The sequence below is a fragment of the Carcharhinus amblyrhynchos genome, chromosome 7, assembly GCF_965287045.1.
Source record: "Carcharhinus amblyrhynchos chromosome 7, sCarAmb.v2.hapA, whole genome shotgun sequence".
Lineage (NCBI taxonomy): Eukaryota > Metazoa > Chordata > Chondrichthyes > Carcharhiniformes > Carcharhinidae > Carcharhinus > Carcharhinus amblyrhynchos.
The window spans coordinates 112,841,720-112,858,189 of NC_137330.1; the positions used below are offsets into that span (position 1 = coordinate 112,841,720).

General features: G+C 42.7%; 1 protein-coding gene and 1 long non-coding RNA gene across 5 annotated transcripts in view; both read right to left on the bottom strand.

Moving 5' to 3' along the window:
* Positions 1-16,470, bottom strand: part of LOC145345225 (uncharacterized) — a 790,615-nt gene that overhangs the window by 229,556 nt on the left and 544,589 nt on the right. The window lies entirely within an intron of this gene.
* The window catches only part of babam2 (BRISC and BRCA1 A complex member 2), a 177,122-nt gene that overhangs the window by 136,041 nt on the left and 24,611 nt on the right, over positions 1-16,470 (bottom strand). For all 4 annotated transcript variants that reach the window (XM_080192973.1, XM_080192975.1, XM_080192972.1 and 1 more), the window contains exon 4: positions 797-891. In XM_080192973.1, the coding sequence (XP_080049099.1) occupies positions 797-891 (95 nt within the window). The remainder of the gene's footprint in view (positions 1-796; positions 892-16,470) is intronic.

The window sequence follows — 16,470 nt, forward strand, 5'->3', positions numbered from 1 at the left end:
CATTTCCTGCACCTCTGCTCTCATTCCTTACACTCCCTCCCAGAGACATGATAGGGTGCCCCTTGTCCTAAATTTTCACCCACCAGCCTCCACATTCAAAGGATCACCCTTTGCCACCATGAAACAGTACACCCCCCTTCCCCATCCAGCCCCAATCCCCTTCTCCACGGAACCTTCCACTGCAATCGCAGAAGGTGCAATGCCTGCCCCTTCAGCTCCTCCATCCTCACCATTCAAGGCCCCAAACGCTCCTTTCAAATAAAGCAGCATTTCACTTGCACTTACTTCAATTTGGTCTATTGTATTCGCTGCTCCCAATGCGGTCTCTTCTACACTGGGAGACTAAACACAGACTTGGTGATTATTTTGCAGAACCCCTTCATTCAGTCTGCAAGCCTGATCTCAAACTTACTGTCATTTGCCAATTTAACTCAGCATCTTGCTCTCAGGCCCACATGTCCATCCTTGGCCTGCTGCAATATATATATATGCTGCAGGATAAATTGAGTGCAAATAATTGTCCAAACCTTGTTGCTATGCAGAACAGGGAACAATAAAATTACCAAGCTTCTGACTGCCATGGAAAACTCCTTTGAAACAAAGTTGGGGATTCATGCAGCTTCAAATTTGAATCTGTTAACTGAGTAAAAGATTTTATAAAGACTGGCATAACTTCAAACGAGGATCGCACGACAGCCTGAAGAGCCTGCTGATGTCAGTTCATTCAGAGATTATATTCAACATCTACTGTGCTGTAAGCAAGAACTAGATTGTTATAATGCCAAATCAAACTCACACGGAGCATTGTGGGTTCAGGCAAAAAATCCACATCTTCTCCGAAGATGAAATCTGGAGGCAGGTCTGGGTAATGACAGTTGAAAATAATGTCCCCTGACAAAAAAAAACAAAATTTACAATTCACGATTCATGATTCAAGCATAAAGTTAATCTTTGCTAAATCACAGCACACAAATACTTTCAAATTACACTTGAGTAATTGTTTCTAGCTTGAATAAAGCGAAACATATTTCATTAGTTTGGAAAAAAATCAGTTTTACAAACATTATTTCTTCCTTCTTTATGAGTTTTCTCTTTTCTTCACAGTGTCAGGCAAAATCCCATATGTTCAATCCAGGAGGGGCAACTGGACAGTGATCAGGAATGGAAACCATGGCCAATTTTCTGTGCCGAATTTTCAGCAGACGTGGAGACTAACAATGGCCCCCCTGCTATCAACCTAGTGGAGATCAGGAAACTTATTACAAGCTGGGGGATTGAATCTTGGATTGTCCCAATTTGTATGACTCTACCTACGAAGAGACAAATTTTCTGAGCCAAAAAGTGATTTGCAGTCAACTGAAATTGCAACAGCAATGAAAGACTTTTAATATAGTAATAGATACAAGAAGATTTCCTGTGGTGTTGCTCTTGGTAAGAAGTAAAATGAGATAATGGCTGTCAGGATTGGGTGTGTATGCCATGTACCATGGATTGTACAATACAGTAATTGGTTGCTAACAACAATCTGTATTTATATAGCGACTTTAACATAATAAAATGTCCCAAAGCACTTCACTGGAAAATAAAATATGCCATTGAACCGCATAGGGATTTATTAGATCTGGTGACCTAGATCAGAACACATTAAGCTGCTTTAATTGGAATTAAGCGAGGATAGATCATATGATTCTTGAAGATCTCAGCTACTGGTGCAGTCCCAGATGCCTGGGTTTCTTGGTCATTATTTACAACTTCGAGGTTGACACCATCAGCCACTCCTGTGTAAATCAATTTTTTTCTGTTGCTGGGGGAAGTTTTTTCTGATACTTGCAAATCAGTGTTTACTATTTCTATTTTAAAACATTTTTAAGAAGCAACGTATAAATTTTCTTAGCCACATGTAGCTGATATAACATACATTAATATGCATTTATATATTTACTTACAAAGGGACAGGTTTGTAACTTAACAGTATAATTTCTTCCCCGAGTGAGAGAAAATGAGAGAATTCATTCAATGAATAATACCAACCTATTATAGGGATGAATTTCCCTTAAATGTGCAGCCTCTATCTCTACTGGGCAGCATGGTGGCACAGTGGTTAGCACTGCTGCCTCACTGCACCAGGGTTCTGGGTTTGATTCCCGGCTTGGGTCACTGTCAATGTGGAGTTTGCATGTTCTCCCTGTGTCTGCGTGGGTTTCCTCCGTGTGCTCCAGTTTCGTCCCGCAGTCCAAAGATGCGCAGGTTAGGTAGATTGGCCATGCTAAATTGCCCCATAGTGTCAGGGGTATTAGCTAGGATAAATGCACGGGGGTGCAAGGACAGGGCCTAAGTGGGATTGTGGCTAGTGCAGACTCGATGGGCCGAATGGCCTCCTTCTGCACTGTAGGGTTTTATGATTCTACTGTTTTAATTTTATATTGTACGTGAGATGCACACTTCTGTTAGGTACATCATAGCCAATAAGTTTAACCAGTAAGAATGCATTACATATACATTGATAGCCATGAACCACTTGTGGACCAAGTGCAACTTGAAATGACCTTGGATCAGATGATGTAGAATCCATATGGCTGGAGGTAAGAAATAATAAGGGGAAGAAGACACTGGTGGGAGTAGTCCAAAGGCCTCCAAACAGTAGCTATATTGTAGGACAGAGAATAAATCAGGAGGTAACAAAGGTGTGTACAAAAGACAGTACTTTAATCATGGGTGACTTTAATTTTCATAAAGATTGGGAAAATCATATTGGCAGAGGTAGCCATGGGGAAGAATTCACAGAATGAATTTAGGTTAATATATGTAAATAAAAGTAAATAATTGCAGATGCTGGATTCTGAAACCAAAAAAGAAAACACTGGAAAATCTCAGCAGGTTTGTCAGCATCTGTAAGGAGAGAAGAGAGCTGACATTTCGAGTCCATATGTCAAAGCTTTGTCAAAGCTGAAAGGCATAGAAAGTGGGAGATATTTATACATGATGTGGAGATGCTGGCGTTGGACTAGAGTAAACACAGTAAGAAGTCTGACAACACCAGGTTTAAGTCCAACCAATTTATTTGATAGTAAACTCGCAAGCTTTCGGGGTTTGCCCCTTCATCAGGCGAATGGAGAGTTCTGGCCTCAGACAGAAAGTATAACAGCACAGACAGTTTACAGATTACTGATTAGAATGCGAGTCTTTACACCTGACCTGCTATTCAAGTCTTAAAGTGGCCAACAATTGTGACAATTGTAGATATTTATATTGCAGGGGGGGTGAATGAAACATGAGTCATAGCCATAGAAACCAGGGGAAAAGACTGCTCATAGCTGTCCAAAAGAGAGTGAAAGGTGTGAATAAAGGACCCTACAACAATATGTTGTGGATCCAACCACAGATTAAGCTACTTTGGATCTGGTAATGCGCAATGAGGTCGGTTGAATCACCATCTCAGATTAAAAGATCCCCGAGAAAACAGTGACCATAAAATGGCAGAATGTAGCATTAAAATGAAAAACTTGGTTCAGAAACAATTGTGCTACACTTAAATAAAGATAATTATAAAGGATTGAGGGCAGAGTTGGCTGGAGTGGACTGGGAAAGGAGTTTAGCAGGAAAGATGGTTGATCAGGTGTTTCTGAAAACAGTTTGTAACTCACAACAAAAACATATTCCAGTGAGGAAGAAGGATTCTACGAAGGACATAAGTCAACCATTGTTAACCATGGAAGTTCAGGATAGTATTAGGAAAAACTATACAATGTGGCAAAGATTAGTGGTAAACCAGAGGATTAGGAAGGATTTAAAATCCAACAAATGATAACTGAAAAAATAATAGAGGGAGAAGATAAATTGAGGGTAAATTAGCAAGTAATATATAAAACACAGAAACATATTAACTGGAAGGAGTAGGCCATTTGGCCCTTCAAGCCTGCTCCACCATTCATTTTGATCACGGCTGATTATCAAATTCAATTTCCTGTTCCTCCTTTCCCCCCGTATCCCTTGATCCCTTTAGTCCCAAGAGCTAAATCTAATTTCTTCTTGAGATCACAGAATCATAGAAATCATAGAAACTCTACAGTGCAGAAACAGGCCATTCAGCCCATCGAGTCTGCATCGACCACAATCCCACCCAGGCCCTACCCCCATACCCCCAGCATGTTTTGGCCTTAACTACTTTCTGTGGTTGTGAATTTCACACAATCACCACCCTTTGGGTGAAGAAATTTCTCCCCATCTCAGTTCTGAAAGCTTCAAACTATGACCTATAGTTCTGGACTCCCCCACCATGGGGAACATTCTTTCTGAATCTACCCTGTCTAACACTGTTAAGAATTTTATAAGTGTCTATGAGATCCCCTCTCGCTCTTCTAAACTCCAGTGAACAGACAGCAAGAGCTTCTTTAAATATATAAAAAGGATGGCAGAGGCCCAAGCGAACATTGTTCCCTTACAGAAAGAGAGAGAGAGACTGAAGAAAGAATAATGGGAAAGCAGGAAATGGCAGTGGAGTTAAAACAAATACTTTGCATCCGACTACATGGTGGAAGTTACTAATAATATTCTAAAAACTCTAAATAATCAAGAGACAGAAGTGAGGAAAGGAAATAAATTCAACAGCAATCACTCAGAAAAAAAACACTAAGGAAACTAATGGGGCTAAAGGCTGATAAGTCACCTGGACCTGATCGGTTGCATCCCAGGAAGCAACAACACAGATAGTGGATGCGCTGGTAGTAATCTTCCAAGAAAAGAGGGAGACAAAAACAGGTAACTATAGGCGAGCTACCTTAATCTCTGTCATTGGGAAAATGCTAGAGGCCATTATAAATGATGTAGCAGCACTGCATTTTGAAAAGCAGAATATAATCAAGCAGAGTCAGCATGGTTCATCAAGGAGAAATCATGCCTGACAAATTTATTAGAATTCTTTGAGGTGGTAATGAGTAAGATAGATAAAAGAGAACCAGTAGAAGTAATATACTTTGAATTCCAAAAAGCATTCAATAAAGTACCGCACAAAAGCTTACTGAATAAGAAAAGAGCCCATTGTGTTAGGGGTAGTATATTAGCATAGATAAAGGATCAACTTTCTCTCTGAGTCTTTTATCTCTTCCTCAAAGGGGAGTGGAAACAGAGTCTTTGAATATTTTAAGGCAGAGCTAGGCATATTCTTTCTTAACGAGGTGGTGAAAGGTTATAAGGGGTAGGCAGGAATAGAACTTAGAACATAGAACAGTACAGCAGGGTACAGGCCCTTCGGCCCTTGATGTTGTGCGAGCTATGTCCAAACCCAAGATCAAGCTATCCCACTCTCTATCATTCTGGTGTGTTCCATGTGCCTATCCAACAACCGCTTGAAAGTTCCTAAAGTGCCTGACTCCACTATCACAGCAGGCAGTGCATTCCACACCCCACCAGTCTCTGAGTAAAGAATCTACCTCTGACATCCCTTCTATATCTCTCACCATGAACCTGATAGTTATGCCCCCTAGTAACGGAGGCATGATGGACAGTACGGTAGCACAGTGGTTAGCAATGCTGCTTCACAGCTCCAGAGTCCTGGGTTTGATTCCTGGCTCGGGTCACTGTCTGTGTGGAGTTTGCACATTCTCCTTGTGTCTGCGTGGGTTTCCTCCGGGTACTCCGGTTTCCTCCCACAGTCCAAAGATGTGTGGGTTAGGTTGATTGGCCATGCTAAGAAATTGCCCCTTAGGGTCCAGGGTAGTGTAGGTTAGAGGGATTAGTGGGTATAATACGTAGGGATATGGGGGTAGGGCCTGGGTGGGATTGTGGTCGGCGCAGACTTGATGGGCCGAAGGGCGTCTTTCTGCACTGTAGGGTTCTATGATTCTAGTAACAGCTACATCCACCCAAGGAAATAGTCTCTGCACGTCCACTCTATCTATCCCCCTCATCATCTTATAAATCTCTATTAAGTCGTCTCTCATCTTCCTCCGCTCTAAAGAGAAAAGCCCCAGCTCCTTCAAGCTTTCCTCGTAAAACATACCCTCCAAATCAGGCAGCATCCTGGTAAATCTCCTCTGCACTCTCTCCAACGCTTCCACATCCTTCTTATAGTGAGGTGACCAGAACTGCACACAATATTTTGGGCGGCACGGTAGCACAGTGGTTAGCACTGCTGCTTCACAGCTCCAGGGGCCTAGGTTCAATTCCCGGCTTGGGTCCACTATCTGTGTGGAGTTTGCATGTTCTCCTTGTGTCTGCATGGGTTGCCTCCCACAGTCCAAAGATATGCGGGTTAGGTTGATTGGCCATGCTAAAATTGCTCCTAAGTGATCTGAGACGTGTAGGTTAGAGGGATTAGCAGTTAAATACGTAGGGATATGGGGATGGGGCCTGGGTGGGATTGTGGTCGGTGCAGACTCGATGGGCCGAAGGCCTCTTCCTGCACTGGAGGGTTCTATGATTCTATGATATTCCAAATGCGGTCTTACCAAGGTCCTGTATAGTTGCAGCATAGCCCCACAACTCAAACTCAAACCCCCGTTAATAAACGCTAACACACTATAAGCCTTCTTCACAGCTCTATCCAATTGAGTGGCAACTTTCAGAGATCTGTGGATTTGAACCCCAAGATCTCTGTCCTCCACATTCCTCAGAACCCTGCCGTTGACCCTGTAATCTGCATTCAAGTTTGTCCTACCAAAATGAATCACCTCGCACTTATCAGGTTTAAACTTCATCTGCCACTTTTTGGCCCAGTTCGGCATCCTATCAATGTCTCTTGGCAGCCTACAAGAGCCCTCCACCTCATCCACTACTCTACCAATCTTGATGTCATCAGCAAATTTACTAACCCACCCTTCAGGATATGGTGTTGAGGTTACAGTCCTTAGATCCATTCCTCTCTCCCTCACACCGAATGTGAAATTTAATCATATAATGATCACTGCGACCTTGGGGAGCCTTCATTCTGAGGTCATTAATTAATGCTACTTCATTGAACATTACCAGATCTGGCGTAGCCTGTTCTTGGACTGGTGCCAGAACATGCTGTTCTAAGAAACTGTCCTGAAAACACTCGATGAACTCATCATTTACATACACACACAATTATAAGCTCAGTTAGGGAAGAGGTGGGGTGAAAGATGACCTTTGTTATCCTTTCCTTTCCAACTACTCTGATCCTCATCCCTCTTCATATGTATTTCCATCATGTTCTTCTTTTTATATTTCATTCTTGGCTTAACTCTCAAAACTGAAATTTATTGCTCGTCCCAGTAACTCTGAGCAGCTTGCAGTGGGTCTCCTTCTTAGAAATTAATAAGCTACTTTTAGCTAACAATTAAAAGTCCACCACCACGGTGTGGGGCAAGAGTTACAAAAAAGCCAGACCAGGCAAGGATGTTAGATAACTAGTTAGGTTTTTCCTGCCAATCCAACACTTCTATAGTTGCAAGAAAAGCTTCTTATTCGAATTCTATTTTTTTAAATCAACCTGTAAATTCTCAAAAAGCCATGAGAGAGGTTGAAGCCATCTTTACTTGATGGTTAAGTACCAACCACTGATACAGTATTCGATGTAACCCTCTGCCTTTGTTTTCTTTAGCTGCTGCCCCTCACTACTTCTATTCTGCCCTTGACTTCCTGCTGTCTAGAACATAGAAAACTACAGCCCTTTGGCCCACAAGTTGCGCTGATCATATCCCTACCTACTAGGCCTATCAATAACCCTCAATCCCATTAAATCCCATGTACTCATCCAGAAGTCTCTTAAAGACCCCAGCGAGTTCGCCTCCACCACCGATGGCAGCCGATTCCACTCACCCACCACCCTCAGTGAAAAACTTACTCCTGACGTCTCCTCTGTACCTACTCCCCAGCACCTTAAACCTGTGTCCTCTCGTAGCGACCATTTCAGCCCTGGGAAATAGCCTCTGAGAATCCACCCAATCTATACCTCTCAACATCTTATAAACCTCTATCAGGTCACCTCTCATCCTTTGTCTCTCCAGGGAGAAAAGACCTAGCTCCCTCAACCTATCCTCATAAGGCATGCCACTTAATCCAGGCAACATCCTTGTAAATCTCCTCTGCACCCTCTCAACAGCCTCCACATCTTTCTTCTAATGAGGCGACCAGAACTGCGCACAGTACTCCAAGTCTGACTAGGGTCTTATGAAGTTGCAGCATTATCTCCTGACTCCTAAACTCAATCCCTCTATTAATGAAGGCTAGTACACTATACACCTTCTTGACCACATCCTCCACCTGCGAGGCCGATTTAAGAGTCCTATGGACCTGGGCACCAAGGTCCTTCTGAACATCTACACAGCTAAGAGTCTTACCCTTGATATTATCCTCCTTCATCCCATTGGACCTGCCAAAATGGACCACTACACATTTATCCGGGTTGAAGTCCATCTGCCGCTTCTCCGCCCAGTCTTGCATCCTATGTCTCGCTGTAACTTCTGACATCCCTCCAGACTATCCACAACACCACCAACCTTCGTGTCGTCAGCAAACTTAGCAACCCATCCCTCCACTTCCTCATCCAGGTCATTTATGAAAATTACAAACAGCAAGAACAGATCCCTGGGGCACTCCGCTGGTGACCGACCTCCATGCAGAAAAAGACCCATTCACAACCACTCTCTGCCTTCTGCAGGCAAGCCAGTTCTGGATCCACAAGGCAACAGCCTCTTGGATCCCATGCCCTCTCACTTTCTCAAGAAGTCTTGCATGGGGGGCCTTATCGAACGCCTTGCTGAAGTCCATATAAACCACATCCACCGCTCGTCCTTTGTCAATGTGTTTAGTCACATTTTCAAAGAACTCAACTATGCTCATAAGGCACGACCTGCCCTTGACAAAGCCGTGCTGACTACTTTTGATCATACTAAGCGTTTCTAAATGTTCATAAATCCCGTCCCTCAGGATCCTCTCCATCAACTTACCAACCACTGAGGTTAGACTCACCGGTTGGTAATTTCCTGGGCTATCCCTGTGCCCTTTCTTGAATATAGGAACCACATCCGCAATTCTCCAATCCTCCAGAACCTCTCCTGTCTCCATTGACGATGCAAAGATCATCGCTAGAGGCTCTGCAATCTCTTCCCTCACCTCCCACAGTAACCGGGGATACATCCCATCTGGTCCCAGTGACTTATCTATCTTGACGCTATTCAAAAGTTCCAACACATCCTCTTTCTTAATGTCCACATACTCAAGCTTTTCAGTCCGCCGCAAACCTGCAGTACAACCACCCAGATCATTTTCCACCGTGCATACCGAAGTAAAGTATTCATTAAAGCATAAAGCATGCATTTTGGAAGAAATAATGTAGGGGGGAGTTATACAATAAATGGTAGGGCTATTAAGGGTATAGAAACACAGAGGGACCGAGGTGTGCAAGTTCACAAGTCCTTGAAGGTGGCAGTACAGGTGGAGAAGGTGGCGAAGAAGGCATACGGTATGCTTGCCTTTATAGGAAGGGGTATAGAGTATAAAAGCTGGAACGTTGGTTAGACCACATCTGGAGTACTGCGTCCAGTTCTGGTCGCCGTACTACCGGAAGGACGAGGAGACCCTGGAGAGAGTGCAGAGGAGGTTTACCAGGATGCTGCCTGGTATGGAAGGTCTTAGCTATGAGGAGAGATTGGTCAAATTGGGGCTGTTCTCCCTGGAAAGATGGAGAATGAGGGGAGATCTAATAGAAGTATATAAGATTACGAAGGGTATAGATAGAGTGAACAGTGGGAAGCATTTTCCCAGGTTGGATACGAAAATCACAAGGGGCCATGGGCTTAGGGTTAGAGGGGCGAGGTACAATGCAGATGTTAGAGGGAGGTTTTTCACACAGAGGGTTGTGGGAGCCTGGAATGCACTGCCAAGTAGGGTGGTGGAGGCAGGCACGCTAGAGTTGTTTAAGGCTTACCTAGATAGGCACATGAGCAGACTAGAAATGGAGGGATACAAAAGATTTTTCTAATTAAGGATCAGGAGCCTCCGGACGTTCCTGGGAATCAATAGATTCCTCGGGGCCGTCCAACATATTTTATGGCTCACCTGTCTTACGTTTGGGCTTCTGGGGATCTTCCGTGAATGTCTGTATAAGCTGTGTATGTTTATTGATGTCTTTTTTTTTTACATCCACAGGTATTTCAGTCTGCCTTGTTGACCAACAAGGGGCATACGCACGGTGGGTCGTGCGAGGGCTGCTCTTGGATGTTGCTTCGAGAGTTGCCTAGTGCTTCACGCCGTTAGTATATGCTTAAACTGGACCAACTGACAGGCAACACGACAGCTCAATGACTATCACTGTTTGCTGTGCAGATACATGGACCTGGGTTGGATCTCCGACTTGGGTCAGCGTCTGTGGGAGTTTGCACATTTTTTCCGTGGTTGTGTGGGTTTTCTCCGGGTGCTCCAGTTTCCTCCCACACCCCAAAAACGACCTTTTAGGCTGACTGGTGTTAACAAATTGTCCCTAAATTAGACCTCCCCTAATCTGGCGCACATATAAATCTCTAAATTTGCACACCTTTATTGTGGAGTCCATGAGGCGTAGACAAAAGTTGTAGGTAGAAGAAGGATTGGTATGAGGTGCTCACTGAATGTTGAAATGGGTGGTGTGGACTTGTAGGGCCAAAGGGCCTGTTTCCTGTGCTGTGTTGTTCTTTATTAAGCACCTCTGCCATTTCTACCAGTTCCGCACAAACTTTTCCCCCTTCACCTTTTATAGGTCCTATTCCTTCACATCTCATCCTTTTACCCTTCACACATTTGTAGAACTCCTTGGAGTTCTCCTTAATCTTACCCGCCAAGACTTTCTCATGACCCCTTCTGGCTCTCCTAATTTCCTTTTTAAGCTCGTTCCTACAACCCGTATACTCCTCTAGATCCTTAACATCGCCTAGCTCTCTGAACCTTCTGTACGCCTTTCTTTTCTTTTTGACTAGGTTCATTACAACCTTCGTGCACCACGGTTCCCGTAACCTACCAAAACCTCCCTGTCTCATTGGAACGTTGTTGTGCAGAGCTCCAGACAAACATTCCTTGAAAATCTACCACCTTCCTTCGGTACTTTTCGCCAAGAATACCTCCTTCCAATTTACTCGTCTAATTTCCTGCCTGATGGCTTCATATTTCCCTTTACTCCAGACACACACTTTCCTAGCCTGCCTGATCCTATCTCTTTCCAATGCTATCGTGATAGAGATAGAATTATGACTGCTATCCCCAAGATGCTCTCCCACCGAGAGATCCAACATCTGTCCAGGTTCATTAGCCAGTACCAGATCAAGTACAGCCTCGTAGGCTTATCCACATACTGCGTCAGGAAACCCTCCTGAATACACCTAACAAATTCCTCCCCGTCCAAACCCCTTACCCTGGGGATATTCCAAATTGATGTTTGGGAAATTAACGCCTTCCATCACGACAACTCTGTTATTACTACATCTCTCCAGGATCTGTTTCCCTATCTGCACCTCATCATCCCTGTCACTATTGGGTGGCCTATAGAAAACACCCGAAGTTACCGACCCCTTCCTGTTCCTAACTTCCACCCATAGACTCTCCGGAGACAATCCCTCCACGGCGTCCACCTTCTCTACAGCCGTGACACTATCCCTGCTCAACACTGCCACTCTCCCCCTCTTTTGCCTCCCTCCCTATTCTTCCTGTTTCTGTTTGAAGCACATGATAATTCACTATCCCACCATCCCCAAAAGAATTTTATTGTTGCAATCTCATCTGCCACTGGCAAAGTAGTCTTAAGTTATTTTAAGATTTTTACTGCGTGTTTGCTGAGATAGCTTTGTAGATCTTAATAAAATCTGACAGCTATACATACTTTTCATCTGCATCATTTAACTTCCTGTTGCCATATTTTCAGCATACGTTTGTGCCTTGATTTTGTTCTTTCCTCCCCCCTTTTTTCTGCAACATCCATTCCTCCACCCAAGCTCACTAACGTTCTTCATTGCCTGCATTTCCATTCTTCGTCTCTACTGTCTTCTTTGTCTTCCCATTCCCTTCCTCTTTCCCTCAGTCTCTACCCCTTGTACCATTTCCATCTCCTTCCCATACAAACTCTCACAACTGATATTCCACTGCTGGCATAGATTAGTTCCACGCTATCACCACCAATACCCCAGCACTGTCTTCCTAATATTCCTAACTCCCGGGATCTCTGTACAAAATTCCACATTTTTTCTATTACTTTTTAACTCTGGTAAATATTGTGGAAATACTCCCAGTGTTCTTGTAACCCATATCATCACTCCCAGTTCTGGTGGAACCTGCCAACAACAACTCCCTGCCTCACCAATGCTCCCATCCGTCAGGATCACTTTTCACACAGCTTCCTCAAACTCACAACATTGTTTAACATAGTTCCCATAGCCAATTTATCTTCTACCGACAAACGAGGAGTATTTCCCTGCATACTTCATTTTAGAAGAGAGAAAAATTATCTACATATTAAACTATCTTTTAAGAGTAATTTTGCACTTGCTTTCTGTACTATAATCCTTCTTTCCGCAGTGGTCAAATAAGAATGTATCTCACCGTACCAGAAATCCTCAACTGCTCACATTGCAGCAAAATAAAGCATGCCAAAGAAAACATAAGGACAAACTGTACCTTGCTTGCCAAAAACAACTCATGCGATAATAGATACTGTGTCTGTAAATACTCCTGAGCAAGTTACTTGGGTGTGCACCTTCAAGGAAGGCAGGAAGTAAGCATGCAGGTGAAGCAAACAATTAGGAAGGCAGCGGGCATGTTGGCCTTTATGCAAGAGGATTAGAGTGCAAAAATTAAGAAGCCAAATTATGTTGTGCAGGGCTTGGGTGAGACCAATGCCGTACGCAGTGATGGTTTCTACATTTAAGCAAAGATTGCATTGGAGGCAATACAGTGAAGATTCACTAAATTGGTTCCTAGGATGAGGAGGTCATCGTATGATAAGAGGCCGAGTAAGTAGAACTGGAATTTAGCAGGCCGAGAAGAATCTCATTCAAACTTACAAAATTCTGAAAGTACATGATAGGGTGCTGGCTGAGTGATTGTTTCTGCTGGTCATGGAATCTAAAACAAAGGAGCACAATCTCGAGAGAAGGCGTCAATCATTTTGGATTAATGTAAGGAGAAATTACTTTATTCAAAGGTTTGTGAATCTTTGGAATTCTGTGCTCCAGAAGGGGTTGTGAATGCTCTATCACTGAATATGCTTAAAGCTGGGACAGAGAGATTTTTGGTCTCTCAAAGAATTAAGGGATATGGAGAGTTGGCAGGAAACTGAAGTTGAAGGTCAGCCATGATAGTATCAATTGGCAGAGGAAACTTGACAGGCCATGTGGTCTATTCCTGCTCCTCTTTATGGTCTAACAAAACATGCTACATTGCAGAAGCTTTCTAAAGTGATTAAAAGTTACCTATGACATTCTGCCATAACCTAGTCCATTGGCAGCATCTGAGCAGTCAACAGAGAAATTGAGAGACAAATCACATTGCATATCAAAATTTTAACCATTTTGTTTATTTTCAACAGAACTCATTTCAAGCAACCTTTTAAATAAATAAAACAAAAAATTAGGACTGTCGTATACATCCAAGATTCATACTAGATAAAATGCAGACTACTGAATAATCAAAATATTACTTGGTGCAGCACCCCCATTAAATGTTGTATACAATTAGACATTGGATCTGGAGCACTCCTAATATAGGCTCAGAAATACAATGAGCAGCACATCCACTAAAATACACAAATGGGTCAAAGGTGAATCACAAATTCATCACTGTACAAAACAAAGGTGACAGAAGAGATTGCAACAACTGCAGGGGTATCTCATTCCTTAGTCTAATTGGGAAAGCCTAAGTGAAGGTCATTCTTAAAAAAGACTTCATCTACTTGCAGACAGAGTGCAACCAGGAGCACAGTGTGGTTTCCGTGTTGGGAGATATACAGTGCACAGGATCTTGTCTAAGTGCTAAGCTACAAGGGAAGCATAGGGAGCAGGAAATATATCTTTGCCTTACTTCGTAAATCTCAACATCGTTCGTAGGAAAGGCCTCTTAAAAGAGAGAAGCTGACTGTACACCAAAGCTCCTGAGTTTCATCTATTCCTTCCATGACATGTACTTTTCCAAATAGTTTGATAGCTCCAATTCTGACAGCTTCTGAGTGAAGAATGGAGTGAAAAAGGACCGTGTCTATGCCTCACTTTGTTCAGTATTTTATTTTCCATTCACTTGAACTTTGCCTGCCCTTTGGTAGTTTACCTGTATGCCAGGTTAGCAAGCTCCACAATCTGTCCAGAATAAAACAGTGAAAACAGAATGCCACATTCCTTGATCAAAGAACTCTACATTGACGACATGCTTGTCACTCACATGGAAACACAGCTAAAAAGGACTATTTCTCCCACGCCTGTAACTTATTCTTCTTTATTATTCAGATGAACACTTGAAATGCCATACTAATAAGGCTATAGATCAAGTGCGGGAAAATGGGATCAGGATAGATAGGTGCTAGATGGCTGGCATAGACACATTGGGCCGATGGGTCTATTTTTGTCCTGTAAAACTCTATGACACTATAAGCATCCAGCAAATAATGCTGGGACAAGATGTCACATCTCCATCCTTGATCAGATCAAATAAACCCGCCAAAACTGCTTAGCAAATTCTGCTACCTTAGGTTCATAGTGACAGGCAGTATATCTTGCTGCAGAGCTTAATACACGCGTAAGGAAAGCAGCTACCATGTTTGGCTAACTCACAAAACACTCAAGGAATAATATCGAGTTGACACTTGGGAACAAGATGCTAGTTTATGTTCTCAGCATCTTGTTACATGGCTGAGAAACATGCATGATTTCCAGCTATCAAGAAATGAAATACAACTATTTTCAACGTCGCTGTTTGCAATGCGTTTGGGCATTTCATGAAAAAACAAAATCATGATTGTGGCAGTCCTATCAAAGACTAACCTCCCAAGTATGAAGCAGTTTTGCTAGCTTGGACAGGATGAAAATAGTATATCCAAGGATTTTCTGTACGGTGAGGTAATTGGAGCTGGAAGATCAGTAAGAGATCCAAAACTGCATCAAGGAAGCTTGAAAAAGTGCGTAAAGGTCCGAAACACCAATTTTTACATCTGGGAGACACTTGCCTATGGCATAAAAACAGCAACCGGCGTGTACCACCATGATGATCAGCAGCTACAGCAGCTTGGCAAAAGGCAGCAACATCGATAATAACAACCCAGCGACAACCCATAGCCACTCCACATGTGACACTAGTGGCTGAAACTCTCTCCATGGATTGGTCTCTTCAGCCATCAACAGAAGTGAAGCTACACCATTTCCTACGTATTTGATTTTGCTGTATGCCTATTATCTTCTGTAGACAGAAGAATGCCTAAGAAAGTTATTGTGCAAGTGAAGGAGTGACGTGCTGCAAGATGCAAGGAGCCAGTATCAAGGTGGTTGAGGCAGTTACGTTAGCCAAGTTTAAGAATTATCTTGACAGACATGCGAACAAGTGGGGAATAGAATGATATAAGTAGTTGGCTAGATAGGTAAACATGATTGGCACAGGCTTGAAGGGCCAGAGGGCCAGTTCCTGTGCAGTACTGTTCTTTGTAGAATGGATGCCTGTGTAAAAGATTGTACCTCAATCTATCATTTTCTAACATGGGTGGCAATGGTAGGCTTCTGTGGACAAAATATTGTTTTTGCTCTCCTGTAAATGCAAACGAGGTGGTTCTTTGAATACAAAACTGGGCAAACAGGTTGGTTTCAGGTTTTATTTCTTGTCTGTAATGTCAGCTAATTTGATCTCCATTAGGGCAGTAAATGAAGTGCTAAATTTTATTCCAGCACCAGTGGACAAGGAGAAAGGAAAAAGTAATGAGGGCTCCTGTTCCTCAAGTTTGGGTAGTAGCAGAGATCACAGTCAGCCTATGCCATTCGAGACATCCCTGTTAGATTACCTGATTTTCCTGTCCTTTAGAGATTGAGGAGAGAAGAGAAGAAAGGAAAATAAAGGAATGGAAATACTCCCTCCTGCAGATACTGCCTGACCTCTGAATAATTCCAAACTTCTCTGTTATCAGATATCCAACAACTGCAGTATTTTACTTGTGTGAAAATAAAGAGTCTTTCATTAAATACAAACACTAAGGGCATTTTATAGAACAGCATTTGCTATTTTATAGACACCAGGCAAAAAAAAGTAGGAACAGAATTATTCTTGTTAAAAAGCTTATGAATAGTGATAGAGAAAGGCAGCTGGCTATGCTCAAGTAAGCTTATTTTATAAAAATAACCTCAGCGTTCCTATCTTCACCTTTATTATTGAGCTGCCAAACATGACTTCAGCTACCTTCAAAACTTGCAATAACACCATATTCATATATTTTCTAAAGCCAATCCTTTTTAGTGTTAAGTATATTGGTATACCTGTGAGAATATCACACAACAAATTCAGCAGCAACATGCAAGC